This window comes from Mytilus galloprovincialis, chromosome 4 (assembly GCF_965363235.1).
Source record: "Mytilus galloprovincialis chromosome 4, xbMytGall1.hap1.1, whole genome shotgun sequence".
In the NCBI taxonomy this organism is placed as follows: domain Eukaryota; kingdom Metazoa; phylum Mollusca; class Bivalvia; order Mytilida; family Mytilidae; genus Mytilus; species Mytilus galloprovincialis.
In genome coordinates, this window is record NC_134841.1 from 40,969,854 (window position 1) to 40,989,731 (window position 19,878).

At 31.6% G+C, this 19,878-nt stretch overlaps 1 protein-coding gene across 1 annotated transcript in view; it reads right to left on the reverse strand.

The window, feature by feature from the left end:
* LOC143072158 (serine/threonine-protein kinase 32B-like) overlaps nucleotides 1-12,644 on the reverse strand; it is a 75,838-nt gene extending 63,194 nt beyond the window's left edge. The window contains exons 1-2 of the mRNA XM_076246973.1: nucleotides 12,521-12,644; nucleotides 7,836-7,962 (exon numbers count right to left, since the gene is read on the reverse strand). Of these exons, the coding sequence (XP_076103088.1) occupies nucleotides 7,836-7,887 (52 nt within the window). The 5' untranslated portion in view covers nucleotides 7,888-7,962; nucleotides 12,521-12,644. The remainder of the gene's footprint in view (nucleotides 1-7,835; nucleotides 7,963-12,520) is intronic.
* Between the last annotated feature and the right edge of the window lie 7,234 nt (nucleotides 12,645-19,878).

Consider the following 19,878-nt stretch of genomic DNA (forward strand, 5'->3'; position numbering starts at 1 on the left):
TCAATTTTGTACACTTGTGCTGATTAACAATTAATTTATTTGACATCTTCATCAAGTCTAAGAAAGTCATTTATATTTTATAGAGCATTCATTCTTTGAAAGTGTTGTTGAAATGGATGCAAATTGTTATGACCTAATTCTAACTTGATCCACCAACAGCTATCAATTTTCCCAACCTAATTGCTGGGATTTTATTTTTATTATACTGCTTGAATTTATTTATGGTACATTAAACATTGAAAAATGTTAAAATAGCACGCTGCATTCCTCATTTCTTGTTTTGAGTGAATTTAAGTTGTGACAAAGCACTTCTAGGAATATGGTGTATATATAAAAAAGAAGATGTGGTATGATTGCCAATGAGACAACTCTCCACAAGATACCAAAATTACACAGAAATGAACAACTATTGGTCACCGTACAGCATCCTGTTATCAACATTTTGGTTTTGGTTTAAATCTTATGAACATATCTCTACCATATTTGACTTGATATTGTCATATGGGTGAAGAGAAACCTCCATTGATTTTGGAGTCAATAGATTAAAGGTCAAAGTCACAACAGCTATTGCAAGACTCATATAATGAATTTGGCTATTTTTTAGGTACTTTTGGTCATAAAACTCTTCAACTGTTTTGATTTAGATAAAGTCTTGGCTTTCAAATATTTAACTTTAAGCTTTCCTAATGGAGGTTAATCCAGAAAAGCTCTATGGACACATTAAATTAATAACGTGTTGTTTTTATTCTCATATTTAAGCAAATTTTGTAGTTTTCAATGTTATCTTCCAAAGCATATGTCATACTATACCACAGTCTTTTTATACTGCTTTAAGGAATGAGAAAGGTTCCCATTGAGTTTGAAGTCAATAGAACAAAGATCTTAGCCACAGCAGCTATTGGAAGAATAACAATGTTGGTTTTAGGATTTTTTTCTTTTAAACCAAATGACCATCATTCACCAAACCTTGCTTGTTAATGCCTCATTGGCTCGAAAAGATCCCTTTAAATTGTTTGGCTTATAGATCAAAAGTCAAAGTCACAGCAACTATCAAAAGACAAAATTTTTGGCACAAATCAGGATTCAATATCATTTGTCCAACAGCCCTTTCAACTTTGCTGGTAAATGCCAATTTGTAAGAAAAAGGTCTTTATAGATTTTGGTGTCAATATGTCAAAGGTTAAAGTCACATTAGCTATAGCAATAAATAGACTGAATTTTTAGAAAGATTTCTGCCAGGAAAATATCTTGTAGGTGTATCTAATACTTATTAATAGAATACTACAGTCATCAGCTTATAGCCACAGTCCTGGTGGCACCATCAGATGCTGATCAACGATTTTGAAAAATGGTGGCCTGTATCCCCAACTAGTCAGAATTTGTACTAGAACTGGTAAAAAGCCTAGAGTAACCATAAATGAAGAGGTGAAGCCGTATACCTCCCTAATAATCCTTCCCTGACCATATAAACCAGATGCTCCGCAGAGGTTGAACCCTGAACGGTTGGGGCAAGTATGGACACAACATTCAAGCTGGATTCAGCTCTAAATTTGGATTGTGATTAAAAAGTTGACACAGCATAGGTTTCGGACACAGAATGAATGTGGTCTTATGAACTTAAAATATTTTTTTTGCCTTTGAGCAATTCACTATGCTGTTCAATATTAATCCTCTCCAAAAAATGTTTGAAGAAATTTTCTTTATTTATGAAATCTGAAATGAGAACAATTTACCCCCCCCCCCCCCTATTTTTTTTCACATCCCCCTTCTCCTTTTTCAAAAACTGATCTCAATTCAAATTTCTAATGGAGTTTGCAACAATAACTACTCATTTAAATACACCATAAAATATTAAAATGTAACAAAAGGTGCTTGTTATCACTGAATGGTAAAGATTGTTTTAATTTATCAGTTGGTAGTAAAAGTGACTATACATTGTATATTGTATAAAACAATGATTTAAGTTGATTCAACTACTATTCTGGACAAAGAAAGATAACTCCAATCAATTGAAAATTTCTTGCTATTGCACAATATTGTGCAATTAGATATTTCTTGCTATTGCGCAATACTGTGCAATTAAAAATATTTGCTATTGCACAATACTGTGCAATTGAAGATTTCTTGCTATTGTGCAATACTGTGCAATTGAAAATTTCTTGCTATTGCACAATACTGTGCAATTGAAGATTTCTTGCTATTGCTGAATACTGTGCAATTGAAAATTTCTTGCTATTGCACAATACTTAATATAATAATTTTGGATCCTGATTTGAACCAACTTGAAAACTGGGCCCATAATCAAAAATCTAATTATACATGTTTAGATTCAGCATATCAAAACAGCCCAAGAATTCAATTTTTGTTAAAATCAAACTTAGTTTAATTTTGGACCCTTTGGACTTTAATGTAGACCAATTTGAAAACGGGACTAAAAATTAAGAATCTACATACACAGTTAGATTTAGCATATCAAAGAACCCCAATTATTCAATTTTTGATGAAATCAAACAAAGTTTAATTTTGGACCCCGATTTGGACCAACTTGAAAACTGGGCCAATAACCAAACATCTAAGTACATTTTAAGATTCAGCAGATCAAAGAACCCCAAGGATTCAATTTTTGTTAAAATCAAACTAAGTTTAATTTTGGACCCTTTGGACCGTAATGTAGAGCAATTTGAAAACGGGACCAAAAATTAAGAATCTACATACACAGTAAGATTCGGCATATCAAAGAACCCCAATTATTCAATTTTTGATGAAATCAAACAAAGTTCAATTTTGGACCCTTTGGGCCCATTATTCCTAAACTGTTGGGACCAAAACTACCAAAATCAACCCAACCTTCCTTTTATGGTCATAAACCTTGTGTTTAAATTTCATAGATTTCTATTTACTTATACTAAAGTTATGGTGTGAAAACCAAGAAAATGCTTATTTGGGCCCTTTTTAGTCCCTAATTCCTAAAATGTTGGGACCAATACTCCCAAAATCAATCCTAACCTTCCTTTTGTGGTCATAAACCTTGTGTTAAAATTTCATAGATTTCTATTCACTTTTACTAAACTAGAGTGCGAAAAACTTTTTAATTTTTGCGGTCGTATAAAAATCTGACAATTATTTGATAGTTCTAGAATTCTTATTGTCAAGATCTAAATGAATCTTTGTCTATAGAAAATAACACTTCTTTTTATACACTGGAGAAAAAACATATCTTCACATTGAGATTTATATTCCTTAATCTGTCTAAACATTGGTGGAATAGGTTTTATACAGGATAAGTTGAAACACTGTATAATAATACTATAATTGGTATTAAAACACTTACAAATCTATATGACCTTGAGAAAAACTTTATACAAGTAAATAACTATAATTATTGACCAATGACCTTGAGAAAAACTCTATACAAGTAAATAACTATTCTTATTGACCAATGTAACTATGCAGGCAATGATTATCACATCACAATCGTCAAGTTAAACTAACTATAGATCCATGGCGCTCACTAGCATAACAAACAACCTTTCATCAAATATCATATAAGTGAAAACACTTCAACAAATCAAATGAAAGCGAACTAAGCATCTTTACTCCTCTGGGACAAAACTTGTATTGAACATCGTATGGAGATTGACTGTGGATGATAGTTGAGAACAATTGGCGATAAATGACCCCACTATTAGCAAATAATACATAATTAAACATACAGCATTGTGCTAATCATACAGTTAATATGAATTTAGTGCTATTTCTTGGACAATCATTATTATGAACATTGATCTTAGTTATTCCCCTGGGTTCAAATCACATTGATTTTCAAGTATGGATGAATATATATACATCACAACACAAGCCTATAGATGTATAAATGTATTTATATGTCTAAACTCAGAAGGTATTTGACACAGCAAACAACTTTATTCACAACCCATCACCAAACTTTCTTAAAAAGTAGACACACACTTTTGAGTGGATAAATCAACATGGTGTTGGTAAAAATTGGAATGGACTACAACAACAACAATACTTTATTTTAAGAGGGTTACACAGTTAGCTATATAACTACTGTAGATTACACCCTAGAAAAAAGGCAAATGGGTGACAGCGTAGCAAATTTTCAAACAAAGGCAAATTCCTTAGATTTCTCACTATATTAATCTGCTTCTGAGTTTTCTGGAAATAGTTCTTGCAAGTAAAGTTTTTGACATTACTTAATTATCAACGTAGATGTATATTTGTTCACCCTAACAGAAGTTCTCCAGCAAACTTTGATGTGAACAGTAAACAAGCAACAGACATGTGCAAGTCAACTTACAAAGATAATTTTCTGAGTAGAAAAACATATTAATGCAAATATAAATGGTTAAGAGCAAATCAAACTTTTATCTTTTCTTAACTGAATACACCAACACATAGAGAATAAATTCACCCAAATAAATTACTGTGAAGTCAGCTAGAAAGGGATAAATGCAAAAAATATGCAAAAGTAAATAGTTTTACATAGTTGACTATGCGGTATGGGCTTTGCTCATTGTTGAAGGCCGTACGGTGACCTATAGTTGTTAATGTCTGTGTCATTTTGGTCTTTTGTGGATAGTTGTCTCATTGGCAATCATACCACATCTTCTTTTTTATATTACGGTATTTTAGATGCACAAATATCAAAGCTAAGATACATACATCACAAAACACCTCTATGATTAGTAACAAGGACTTTATTAATGAATCTTCAGAAAATTATATATGTCTAAATCTATCTTTAATGTTATGATTGCTTTGTTCAACAATCGATACATGCATACATACATGTACAAATGATGATGGATAATCAATTTTCAGACTTGTTATGCCTGAAAACAAAAGTATTCATGTGAATGACAGTTTCCTTTAAAGTCAAATGATACATAGATGATTTTCAGAAAAGATTTATTTGAGATTTTCAACAGAATAATGTATATGCCTTCTACAAATTAGCTTCAAAAGGCTTAGCAACTACATTCAGATAATATTTCTTAGAAATCAAATGACTGGAAATTGAAAAGTATCCTTTAAAAAAAAAACATACTTATCCCGCTAACATGTTTTACCCCGCCACATTCTGTATGTATGTGCCTGGCCAAAGTCAGAAGCCTGTAATTCAGTAGTGGTCGTTTGTTGCCAGTTTTTTGTACATTAATTCAGGCAGTTAATTGGCTTGTTTTATTTGAATTACATTTGTGATTTCGGGGCCTTTTATAGCTGACTATGCAGTATGGGCTTTGCGTATTGTTGAAGCCCGTATGGCAACCTTAATTTGTTAGTTTCTGTGTCATTTGGTCTCAATTGAAGAGTTGTGTCATTGGATGGCAATCATACCATATCTTCTTTTTTATAATTATGAAATTTGAAAAATAATATTTTAAAACAAATGTCAAATGAATTTCCAAAGTAGACATGACCTTTTTACTGCTGACTTCAGAGTTTGTCTTCGTAATATACTTTATTTTCACTAAAAAGACCAACAAGAAAAATTGGTAGGGGAGTAATAATGAATCTCAGAATCTTTACATGTAAAGTTGATGTTTATTGGGACCATTTTGATACACTGTAAGGTATAACCTCATCATTTCACCCAGAACACTTTAGAACATCTGTCAAGACTGAAGGGGGATTGGATGGGTCATGAAATCTTTAATCCCGAATTTTAAAGAAATTAAAATCCCGACATCCTGAAATTCGAAAAAAGAATTCCTGGATCCCATAAGAATCAATCCTGAACTCCAGAGCTTAATAACATCCAATCCCAACAAAGGTCCTGCCCCCCCCCCTGCACCCCTTCAAGACTCCACAGTTAAATAAATTGATTCTCCATTCATATATATGTGTTATTTCTTTAATCATTTCAAAAGAAGATTTAACTTTTAATGAGCTGCATCCATTCATTCCAAATATTCAATTTCATTTCCAATGTGCAACTGCTTCAACATAGATACAATGCATTTAATCAAGGCAAATACAATTACATGATTTCTAAATATTTACATAATCCTCCAAGTAATAAATTGCATCTTAAATCAACAAAGACTAATAAAAATCTCCAGGTCAAAGAAATATTAATTTTCTGTCTCTCCTAATCAATTTCTCTTCAATAACAAAATGTCAGTTTCTGACCTTTTATAAACCTGATGAGGAAAAAATCAACAATCGCAACCTATAATCATGATTTACTTAAATCAAGGCAAACAAGCATATATATTCCAATCATGTGTAAATATTCGTTCAATTTCATTCTGCAGCAAATACCTGCCAATGATTTCAAGATTTATTTTTCCATTAATTTATTATCTAGATTTAATTGCATAAAATTCCCATGTGTGCAATGCATGTCTCTTTAAAATTTCATATTGGATATATGCATCTGTTATTTTAGATTGAAATGACAGAATAGGATATATGAGAATAACAAATTTTATCTGAATTATACATGTAGTTAACGGCAAACGATATTTTTCAATTTACACATATGGAAATGAAATGTATAACCTTTCAATAAAACATATCATTAATTCTGAATTACTCAATCTTGTCAAGTTTGTCCTTAAATACAATTAAGAAAGACAAATTACTGACTGGTTCAACGCATCTAACTTTTTTGTTTTAATCAAATAACAATATTGCTTGTTTCGTAAGAAAAAAATTCAATAAGAACAAATTTGTCTGTTGTCGGCTAATCATCTCTTTTTCTGAACAATTTCTGTTTTTAATTCATCGTCTCATGGTAAAGTGCTTAACAAAAGTACAGAAGAAGTTGACAGTTCAGTCCGTGACTTGCATGGTTAAGCCAAAGAATTTAACATCAGCAGCATATTGAAGTATGAAGAAAGACTGGTCAGCACGAAATATGAAAAATGTGTTTAAAATATGTTTGATCATGTTTATCATAATGCATGTAATATTTGCCACTTGATGTTAAACCTCTAAAGAAAAAATCAATATATCTATTTTATTATACAAAAAAAAATTTTGAATATTGTAAATTCAGAAATTATGGAGATGTTTTTAATATTGTGAAAAATGCGACAGAATTATAATGGTAATTTTTTAAACTTTCATTTTGAATTTTTTTTTTATGAATAAACAGGATTTTTCTCAAAATCCAGTGGCATAGCTATGCCATTTTAACGTGTATATCTGAAACCTCACAGAGTCTGATTTGCCCCAGTGGGTCCAAGGCAGAAGACATGTTAGAAGGAGACAAAACCTCTCCAAAGCTCACAAGTTATTATCGAGAAAGAGATACTATTTCTTTCCTTTAAATTTCATCAAAAGCACCATTTTGGGTCTGTTGAGAACAAAATTCTACAACATAAAAGAAGATTTCAGCTCCCAATTGTGAACTTTCCATTTCTATGCAACATACCGGCAGCAACATCATATTGAGTACCGGTATGTATCTCCCAGCATACACAATATAACAGAAATTGAATTTTCTAAATAGTGATTTCCTTGATAAAGGGTTGCTGCAGGGCTCACAAGAAAACTATTGGATGAATTTAAAATTCCTAGTTGTGAAGTTGAAATCTTCCTTTCGAAAATTGCACTATCATCCTTACAATTTGGTTGTAGAATCAAAATCAATAGAGGTAGTAAAAGAAGCAAATTTAGTCTCCTTAAAAAATGTCAATGTAACGTTGTTCTATTAATTATTTTAACATACTTTAATTTTCCCACCTTTTATGTGTTCATTTTGTTTATGGACAAATGCAGTCATCGATTAATATTGATGGTGAGGTGTCCCCAAAGGCCTTATGGACATGTGTTTTTGTTAACTAAACAATTTAGATGCCTACCTTCACCAGCCAGATCAAAAGATTCCCGTCTGGAGGATTGTGCCCCTCCCATCTTTTATATTGGAATGATGTCTACATGAGGAGGTGTTGTTTGAAGAAGGATCTCTTGATTTCCCCTCCTGAAAACCTGAAAAAAAGTAAATTAGTTAACTAATAAGATATATACTTTTGATTTTGTTACTTAATCAAAGGAAACTATCGCACCACCTTTCCTCTTTCTTTGGAGCAGTAAAGGAACCTACAATATCTACATGAATATACATTGTAGTTCAAATACTTTGTCTAACTGAAGTTCTCCAAAACTAAATAGATATTTTAAAATTCATTTAGAAATATTCAGGCCTAGTAACCGAATAAAAATGCTCCACCAGAATGATAATTTGAGCTCAAAATAGTAATTCAAGAGATTTTTTAGCATTTGCCTACTACATTTTCAAAATGGTGGGATAAATTTAAATAATTTGATAATGAAAGCTTTTAAAATAAGATAGGTCAGTACTTTTCCTTCATTCTTATATCAATATCCTGTATATCAATGACACTAGTTTGTCTTCCAGCTGTCTCACTTTACAGCATTTTGTTATCATCAATTCTTTTGAAGTATTTCTAGAAAAAAGGATTCTTACAATTTACACAGGTATCATCTGACAATAATTGTGTAGGAAATGGCATCTCTGTTACTGTTAAAGAACATATGCTTTATATATATGTCAAAATTGTTGTTGATATTTAATAATCTAATCAAATTTAACAATCAGAAACTTTGAAACCCAAATCCATCATAACAAGAGTCTCTAGAGCGAAAAATGGAGACCGCCAGGCGATAGATACCCTGTCTAGAGGCGTCATGAAACAGAAGCTCCTTCATAAAATAAGTTCCAAATATTCTCCAAATTGTTTCCTTTGGACAAATATTACAGTAACTTCATGAGGAATAACCGTAAAAAAAATGCTGAATGAAGTTAACAGTTATTTTTGGTGCATGATGGTAAAATGTGCATTTTCTTTCAGAAGATAATAAAGAATCAACTGATTTTGACAAATCATGCTAATTTTTCCAAAAATAAAGACAATTATTTGAGACCTCTCACGAATCACTATGAGGATATTTTGACAAATCACGTTAAAATTTTAACCAATTAGAATCTAACTTTATTCAAAAATGATTGTTTGACGCCTGATGGTAAAGGGCATCCTCATACATCCTCCAGATTGTCAAGTAAGTTCAGTCATTACCATTTGTTATGCAAAAATTTTAATAAAGATGAATTCTTCTGGTATGACAAATAAAGCGAATGTAATAACAATTACACAAGGCAGAATGTTATTTATAAGAAGCTTTCAATCAATAAGAAATCACTCAATGTCTCTCATTTGACATTAATTAGAGGTCTTCAAAGATTCTGTAAATCAAGTGTATAAATTTAGAATTTAATGCTTACAGCATCTTCTCTAGCCATGATTTAGTCTCCTCACTCAGAGAGGTGGGACTGAATTTTAACCCTTGACTTGCTAAGATGGTTTTACAGCAAATATTGTGCAGTTGGAAGATCATGAAATGTGACCACCTTGTCAAAGCTTACAATAAAGGTCGATAATTTAAATAATTTGTAGATTCTACATTGTCCTCTTTAAATTCTGAACAATTACACCAAAAAAATAATATACTATCAAATAATTCATTTATCTTAGGTTGCAAATGTTTTATCCAAAATATGTATTTTTATTTTCTTCAATGTTTTTGTTAGTCCTATAATGAGGCTTACTCTAAGGAGTTTTATAACCGCTGCCATTATCTTGTGTTTGCCTCAAGTGCAGGATGGTGTGGGTTCAAACAAAAGACTTAATCACAGAGCAGATTGCTCTGAGGGATACGATTGCAATTTTTTTCATTGACACATGTATACATGTAGCTGGATAATATTATTTTCAAAACTAATTCAACTGCACATGTAAAATGTAATTTACGTAATCTGAATAGTTACAAAATAGCCAATCCCGGATATACAAGTGTTTGAACAATGTACTTATTGTGTTTTATTTTGTACTATCAATTCCAAGTTTTACTTTCCACAGCAGCCACTGAGACTCAGAGTGAGAGAAGGTATTTCACTTCGTATCTTATCACCTATTTTCCTATGTTAATTCTAGGAGGAACCCCATTTCTAACTCTTTAAATATTTAATTTCCTTTGGGTCAGTGGTCATGACTCCTTTCTGTACACATTCCACAGTTTAAATTAAGTTTTTTATATAATACGATGTTTATCGACAGAACGAGTTAATTTTTGTCGACGTGTTGTATTCAGAATTGACGGAAGTTACTTCCGGAAGGGAGACAACTCGAAGCGATAATATGGAAGACTCCATTTCGCCTGAAGGGGTGTTGTAGTTATACCTTTACGATGTGGACTACATTTATTTTCATTTAAATGATGCATATGATTTAAAATTATGCAACAACAATAACCCTCCATAGCAGACACACATAGAAACGATCCCATGAGTTTTAAATTAATCAATTGAGTGGGGAATCCAGAGCAACCATTCAATCTAATACCCCTTGAAGTCAAGAAAACTATACGCATGCGCATATTTACCTAAACAAACCCTGGAACAAGAACATATTAAATGTTAATTAAACGACCTAGATGGTTCTCTTTTTCTTTATGGAAGTACAATATCAAATATCAGTTTCATAACGGGGACATATAAGAAAAACTCAACTTCAGCTCTTGTATGACAGAAATAGTTTTATCGGAATTCAGAGAACTCTCACATTTTTATCAAAACTGGGGAATTCCCTCTGACGTGTTTCTAAGTTTATAAAAACACTAAATATAAATACATGTACTGCTTAATTCTGATTTTCCGTGTTGTTAAAAACACGCATATAAGTCAAGAGAAATATCAAACATGAAGATTATGAAAAGAACATTATAGTAAAGTTGTTTAAGTTCAATCCCTTTGTATGTTTTTACCTTTTAAAGCAAGACAATCATAAGAATCTGAGATGTTCCTTAATGTTTAGAATAAAACGGTTGACGTAAGGGCATGGCCCTGAGCCAATGGTATAAGTCTACAGATTGCTTGAAAGCAATCGTATCCCAAAAATTGGTATGTGTTGCTTCTAAACTTAGAATGCAGCATTTAGGAGCAGGATAATGATTTCTCAGCTAACAGTCAGAATAATGTGTCTGAGTACCCAGTCATTAGGAAGACTGTTCTTCCTGTAAATGTTACTTTGTGAACTAGAACATTGAAAATCTTACTATGAACACCATAACCAATAACATGTTTTTTTTTTCTTCCTTTCTAACATGAAAGTCTTACTGATTAAAATACTAAAATAGGGAGCAATTTGACAATGATTGAATTTAGTAGTGTAGTAAGATAATAGGTAACAGGTGAATATACTATTGGTATCGGTATCGGATTCGACCCGGCACTTGTTAATTATTGACAATATTAATTCATGATGTGGAAAACAAAAGGGTCTGGAGTGGTGTAATTTTTAATCTACACCATTGTCCTATATTAGCTATATATAAAGTTGAATTCTTTGATTTGTCGTTTTTTACCCCATGACAGCTGACAAATTGTAATGTCTTTATACATGTTATATGACAAATTTGAAATGGCAAAACTATAATTCCACAGAAATTGCAAATCCTGTGATCACAAACATTTAATTTTTCAAAAATAATCTGGTATTTAGGGTAAATATTAAAGGAAAAGCATAATGACATGCATGTTATAGTGGCGGCTTGTACAAGGTCCTCATAGCTATTGACATCTACTAAAAACTACCTGGAAACAGACATTATAATAATACATTTAAATGTTTCTAAATAGAATCTTTCTATTTCCAATACAAGACCCTGAGCTCAGTGTCTTAGCAAGAAAAATGACAATTATAGCAGTTCTCATATTTCTTACAGATTTTCTTACTTACATGTATAACATGTCTTTAGAGCGACCAAGGATTTGTATAGTAAAATGTACTATAAATATCCTTGAATGGACATTCTGTTTCAATGGGTGAAATGCCTTCCTGTACTAAGTATAAGGACCAAACCTAAATTAGTATTGCATATATAGGACTTTACATTAGTACTGGGATAGACTTGCTACAATTCCCTTTCTAATATTTCTCTCTTACTAATTTATATGTTTACTGATAAGTGCCGGCCTACTGATTGCCCTGCAGATGTCAGTATAATTGTAATCTCCTAGTTATAATAGCAGTAAAATTATTAAAGGGGCAAAATTGAAAAAATAATAATAATTAGGAAGGGACATGTAGCAAGTCTAGTACTGGGACTACATATTAGTATAATATTCCCAGATAAGGAGAAATGTCAAATTGGGAAAATTAGTATAAATGTTCCAAGATGCAATTAACATAGTATTAGGAAACAACACCAATCAAATTAGTAAATATATAAACAAATCCGTCATGATTGTATTTAAGGTTTAAATCTGTTTTTATTTAAAATGGGATAAGAAAATAAAATAAAAGTTACTGATGATATTTTATGCATCTATTTAATATTCTACGGGTTGACACTTTCAGTTTATCTTATTTTGATATTGATAACGATTTGAAAACATCTAAAGCTAAATTAAGAAATATTTTGCAATAATACACTAATTAACTATTTTATTTTTAATAACAAGACTTACCTTGTGATATATATGCAAGCTTCTGGTTGCATATAAAATGCTTGTCATTTAATATCAAAGCCAAATATCAAAGTTTTATCACATCACCTTTCAGCACACAGCTTCAGTATCTAACCTACTGATTGATTTTGTGCTCCATTGATCACAAAGTCGCTGAAGCGCGACATTTAGTCACATGACCATTTGTCTTTTTAAATTATCTAACCTGTTAACAAATCGTCCTCCAATAATGAAGGAACACCTCCATATAGGGAAAAAATTGCCGCGTTTGTTTTATACTCTGACATTTCTTTATAATAATATGATAATGCACAAATTACATGTTAAGAAATGCCAAGATAGAAAAACGTTGATATTGTCAGACAGTAACTTTACCACTTGTGACGATACACTTAAAATTTATCGACTCTTCCATATATATTCTTTTATGCTTGAGGGTCTAGATGGTGTTACAGATCAAAGAATCATATTAGTATAATTAAGGAAGAAACAAACATAATAGAGAAAAATAGATACAACAAAATAAAAAATAATGAAAAATGGGCTGCTACAATACATATTATATAGAGAATGATAGTCAACACAAGTATAGATGATAGAGAAGGATGAGTAATAAAAGTTAGAGAAAAGAGAAATGAAGGCCTGAATATTCCCCCTTCACAGACTGCATCCAAAACAAAACTTTCACTATCACAATTTTTGGAATGTGAACTTGTTGTTCGATGTTTTGTGGAGGGTAGACCCTCGTATATATATAGCTAAATAGCCAGCTGCAGGTATATCATAGAGTTCTTCATATGCAACATGATTTAAGCCGTTTTCAGAAGTCTTGATATTATTTCCAAATTTCAATTTGGATTTATAACCAGTAAGATGTGGATTCACAATGTGTAAAACTATTCCTGATAATTAAAATGCAGATTTGTAACAATTAATTACAAAGTGCACGTCGATAACGCAGAATGGGGATTCATAACATGAGGGGAAGAACAGGTGTTATATGTCAGTTTGGTATATGTCAAGTCGTTTGGTAAAGTTAACATACTTTTACCCTTCTCCCTTCTCCCACCTCTCTTCTCATTTCTCCAACCCCCGTTCTCCTTTCTCCCATTAGAATAAAACATCTCCTTTTGAGATATTTTTTCTTGAAATATTAGAAATTTTTTTAAAAGAAGAGATATTTTATTTTTTCTCCTTTCTCCAACTTTTTCTCCTTTCTCACAGCCTTCCTCTCCTTTCTCCTACCCCCTTTCTCCTTTCTCCTACCCCCTTTCTCCTTGTCTCCCTTACCCCTGTCCTCCCCCTCATAACATTGACAATTCAATCGCGTAGTGGAATTAACTATGTGTGGATTCTTATAAATTCTATATATAACTTTTGGACTATTTTCAATCTCGGTCTATTTCTGAAAGGAGTAGGTTCAGTAAGACCCTTTTTTGGCCCCAAAATATAGCAGTTTTACAAAATTGTTAAAATGTAAACTATTAGTTATTTATTGGACATTAGAATGCTTCTGCTACATAAATATGGGCTGTTTTGACTATGCAATGCACATATATCGGGTACTAGCACCATTAAGTCATGCTAAATTACTGAAATCTTCAATATTCTAGCATTTTAATTAAATTTTAGACAGTTTCTGTGTAAGACGAAAGTGGCCGCATTCGTGTTCATCCTTGAAATTGAAATGTAAGTTGTATTTGATGATAATACATAACATATATAAAGGTTGAGGATGAACACGGATGCGGCCACTTTCATTTTTGACAAAAACCATCTGAAAAGTGACATTTTTCGGCATATTTGGTAGATTTTTCATATTTGAGCTTGAATTGGGTCGTTTTTAATGACCAAGTTAGTTAAAATCTTTCACATAAACTAATTGAATCAAATAAAATAGACACTTAAGTGTTTAAAAAGTGGTCAAAATCTTTCGTTAGATGAATCTGAAATTTAAGGCCAAAATCGGTCCTTACCGGGCCTACTCCTTTATTCTTACATACTTTTGATTTTTTAACCCTATATGCTTACATTGCCTATGTAAATTTAAAAATGTATGCACATTGAACGACAAATCTATGTGACGTATAAAATTTTCTGACGTCAGACACACAGATCATTGAATGTGTTTGTAGATAGATGTTTTTGTGTTCTGTTAAATTGTTCCTTTTATAATTGTTATACGATGATGACTGATGTATCCATATTTTGACTATTTTATTTATTGTATCTGTTAACATGGTTAAGTTAACGGATCAATGTAAATATAACGAAATTTGACTGACACTGTCATCATTGAAGTGAGAGGGTTAGCGCTATAAAACCAGGTTTAATAATAATTTTATTTGCAAAAATACACCCATATGGGTCAAGCAAACACAAATACAACATTTAATACAGACAGTGAAGAATTACAAATATAAACATAAAAAAAACCATAGTAATAAATGGTAATTAATGTAGCCTTTGATGAACATGGACCTCATTTTCGCAATTCTAATGATTGCTTTATAAAGTCACCAATTTCTGTCAAAAGCTCAGATTTAGGATTTAAAAGTTGTTTTAGCTTTAAAAGTGGTTGATAATTTGTAAAATCAGGATTTAAATTATTAATCTTTAAAAATAAGCAATCTCTTAAAGTTGAGTTTAGTTTGCAGTATAGTAAAAAATGGTATTCATCATCAATTTTATTACAAAGTTTACATAACCTTTGATCTCTGGGTACATTTTTATATCTTCCCATTTCAACTTCTAGGTTATGGTCACTAACCCTTAATTTAGAAATTAATTGTCTGGTTTTAAAATTTGATTCTTTTAATAAATAATTTTCAATTTTTATCTCAGTTTTTATTTGACCATATAGAAATAATTTTGAACTGTCTGTTATAGAAGAAAGTTTATTCAAGACTTTTTTTGTATAAAATTCATGTGATACCTGTTTAAACTTCATCTTTAAGGAATATTTAATTTTATTGTATGGTTTATCACAAGTTTCAAAATCTTTAGCATTTAATCCAGTCTCTTTAAAAATATTTAGAGCAAATGTATACCAACTATGAAAACCATCATTATGCAGGCACTTATTTAATTCATAGGCTTCTTTTAACAGAGGATTAATATCATTGGTATGAAATCTACAGAAATATAGCATAACTTGTGGTTTAATAAATGAAGCCATAGAAAATCTGCCCAGTTCTGTTTTGGCTGAAATATTACATGCAGTTTTTCTAAGTCCTAGGACAGATTTACAGTCTTTATTATGAATCATTTCATAGCAAAATTTATCTTCTAACGACAAAGTATCACAAACAGAACCATGTTGTTCTGAACGTTTCAAAGATTTAAACATGGATAAATAATCTTCCATAAACCATACCTCACTATTATATAATAAAACAGGTCTTATTAAGACATCAAAAAGTTTGCATGATAAATTAACAGGGATGGATCGAAAGTTAGAAAATATCCACCATTTTCTACATCTGAAAATGCCTGTACCAAGTCAGGAATATGACAGTTCTTGTCCATTCGTTTTTGATGCGTTTTGTTATTTGATTTTGCCATGTGATTATAGACTTTCCGAATTGATTTTCCTCTAAATTCAGTATTTTTTTGTGATTTTACTTTATTTTTACAACAATTACAATAATATCGATTACAACAATTACAATGTGAATGCTTTAAAATGATTACAATGTGGACAAATACAATATTGATTACAACAATTACAATGTAGATGCATTACAATTACAATGTGGATTCATAATGATAACAATTTAGATTACACTAAGGATTTTCTTATCCCAGGCATAGATTACCTTAGCCGTATTTGACACAACTTTTTGGAAATTTTGGACCCTCAATGCTCTTCAACTTTTGTTTGGCTTTATAAATATTTTGATATGAGCGTCACTGATGAGTCTTATGTAGACGAAACGCGCGTCTGGCGTACTAAATTATAATCCTGGTACTTTTGATAACTAATTATAATAATTTTGATCAAGATAGAATTTATGAATGAATAGGCACAAATTTCAATAACATTGTCAACATATATAGACTATACTTTCCAAACTTATTAAAACTCGTATATAAATATTAAGTTAACTCGCGTGTTCGTACATGTATTAGTGAAATCAGAGAACAATATGTTAATTAAATTGTATTCTATCATGAGCAACACGATTTACATCATCGCTTTTGATTCTTACATGAAACTGTTCACCAATTTGCAAATGTGTACTACCTATGAGCTATTTAAAATAACAATTTTCTCTAGTGTAGCAACATCGGTTTACCCTTCCAGAGCATCTGAGAACTTTTCCCATTTTTTTGTTGTTGAATTTTTGCGTTGGGCTCATTCTGTATCTTTTTTTCAGTAGAGTTTTTTTTTTTGCTAGTCTGTCTTTCATTTTGTTATGGATTGGCGTTGTGACATGTCAGTTTCTTTTCGACTAGCGAGTTGTGAATGTTCCTTAGGGAGCTACCATTTGATTTTTATGGGGGGGGGGGGGGGGGGGGGCTAGGATGAAAAATTTTGTCCTGCATTTTTTTTAACTGTAATACCTGTCCTGCCTTTTTATTTTTCACTCTGTTCGGTCCTGCCTTTTTTTTTTTTTTTTTTAGTTTATCCTGACTTTTTTTACCTAAATTGTCGTCCTGACTTTTTTTTTTTGCAAGTGTCTCATCCTGACTTTTTTTTTTTACTCAAAACTCCTGTCCTGCCTATTTTTTTTCAAATTTCATCCTAGCCCCCACCCCCCCCCCCCCTAAAAATCAAATGGTAGCTCCCTAATAGCTATTCTAACATGACGTCCTTCAAACGCTTTGAGTACACACCCGTGGTAAAATATGAATATATTGCCAGTGCTGTTCCGATTGTACTCCCACGTCATATGCTTTTTTATCATTCAAATTCATCCAAAACTGTCTAAATACATTATTTTAAATAGTTTAAGCATGTCACTAATGCAGTTTGCTCCGTTCTTTTACGCTAGTTTATTAGTGCGTTTATTTATGGATAACAAATGGTCAACTCTACATTCTAAAGACGAAAAAAGTACGTCCTGATTTAAGCGAACTTTAGATTTCATAACATATTTAAAAAAAAAAATCCGATTGCCGGGTATTTCCTAGTAATTTAGTAGTCGTACAATAAAAAAAAACAATTGGTATTTCCTGCGACTAACACATGCATGTAACAGTTATTAAAATTCCCAGGTATTTCATTTAATTAAGTTATTCCATAAACATATTTTCACAGATATGGTTTTATGAGAAATCTTGTAGAACTCAATGCTCTTCAGGGCAACTTCGTATATTTGTTTTTGACCTTTTTAACTTTTTTTCAGATTCGAGCGTTACTGATGAGTATTTTGTTGACGAAATGCGCGTCTGGCGCAACTACTAAATTTCGATCCTGTTATTTGTGATGTGTTTATTTTGTACGATTGTTTATCTACTTATTTGTTTTTCTTTTTTCTTTTCTTTTAGATTAGTTTTTGTGTGGATTCGTTCCTCGACCCTTTGCATGTACATTATCTGTTTTAATAAAAACCGAATAAATTGACCAAGTATTTTTTTCAATATGTACTGTACATTTTAATTTTTCTTATCATTTATGATATTATAATATTTGAAATTTATGTCCATATTATAAAAAGTTGAACTCTCATAATTTTCTTCGGGCTGTAGTTAGCAATTGGAATATGTATATAGTATATATGGAAACTATAGTGCATGACACCACGGTGTGCATGAAGCCACGCAATATCTTCCACCATGTCAAAAAAGTGAAAGTTTACATTTACTGGACATGCTTGATTTCATTTCACTGTATGACAGGTAGATGAAGCCAATTTTTGTGTACTGTTATCGATACCAATACGACCCCCTCGTGAAGCCACATGTGTTTTCGATTTCTGTTAAAAGGCAGATGCAGCATGCTTACGCTTCAAACACGTTAACCTAGGTAATACTGCACACATCGTACTGAATCACTGTAATAACAGAAATGGTTGCCTTCACGAGACAGCAGCGGTCAAAGTATATCCGCCTTCATGCAAATGAACGTAAATATCGTCAGGCCCAGGAACAGGTTCGATTCCTAGAAGAAAAAAGTCGGTCCATCAAGAAAAGAATCGAAAGAGCAAGGGCTTCGAATCAAAAACTGTATGTGTACAAGTACAAGGTTCATCACCTGATTGTGAAAAGATTAATAAAAATCTACACAAAGTATGCTTCTTCCAAGTATGAAGATGTCATTCTCCGAATTAGACTGTTGGTAGAAAATGACGAAGACTTTGCACAATATTACTTGTAGACAAGTTGGCAAACTATAATTTTTAGAAAAAGCTCTTTTAAGAGCTACATATAAAGCTTTCAAAAAGATGTATTATAATTGGTTGTATTATTGTGGTTGTTTTAGTTCCTTTTCTACCTTAATTTCCAGGCTAATTAAAGAATGGAATATTCTATTAAAACTGTATTTAATCTAAATAATATAGTATAATTAACTGAAACACCACCATCGAAATCAACTTAAAATTATAACTAGGAAATCCAAAAACTATTGAATATAGACATACACTTTGGCAATTAAATGATGATGGTTTTTGTTTTGTTTTTTGTTTATTGTTTTGTACAAAATCAGGATGTTAGTTTTTAGTTAAATGTTAAACGTTTTTCTTTTCGGTGCCTTTTATATCTGACTTTACGGTATGGGTTTTCTCATTGTTGAATGCCCGTTACAGTGTCATAGAGTTGAAAAGTTCTATGTCATTTGGTCTCTGTCGCAGAGTTGTCTCTTGGGCGATTATTCCACCTATTATCTTTTATTGTGTTAGCCTTTTCCTCGTGTTTCATATTTTTTGAATGGTTATGTTGTCAGCTTCTTTTCGACTTGCGAGATGCAAATTTAATCTTAGTTAATCCGTTTCAAGCGTCTGGTAATAGCTGACTTTTAGTACATTAAATTTATCGAATCTTTTCTGTAATGCTTGTTTCGTATTCTGGTTTTTTTTTCAAGATCTGATTTATTTGTTCTTTGACAATTGTTAAGCTTCAGCTGCTCCGTAAACAAAATATCTACTAGTTCAATGATCGCGGAAAATGTCGAAAACGTCCCACTCAACTTAAAACATTATAGATGAACTAAAATTATAAATCACACAAGACTAACAAAGGCCACAGACTCCTGATTTGAGACAGACGCAAAAATGTGGCGGGGTTTGACATGTTTTTTGTTTTAAAGATCTCAACCCTTCCCTTTACATTTTGCCAATATAATAAAACGAAAACACAGCAATAAGCACAGCTAAGACTCAGTTTAAAAGAAGTCAGAGCAAAATGACAATGGT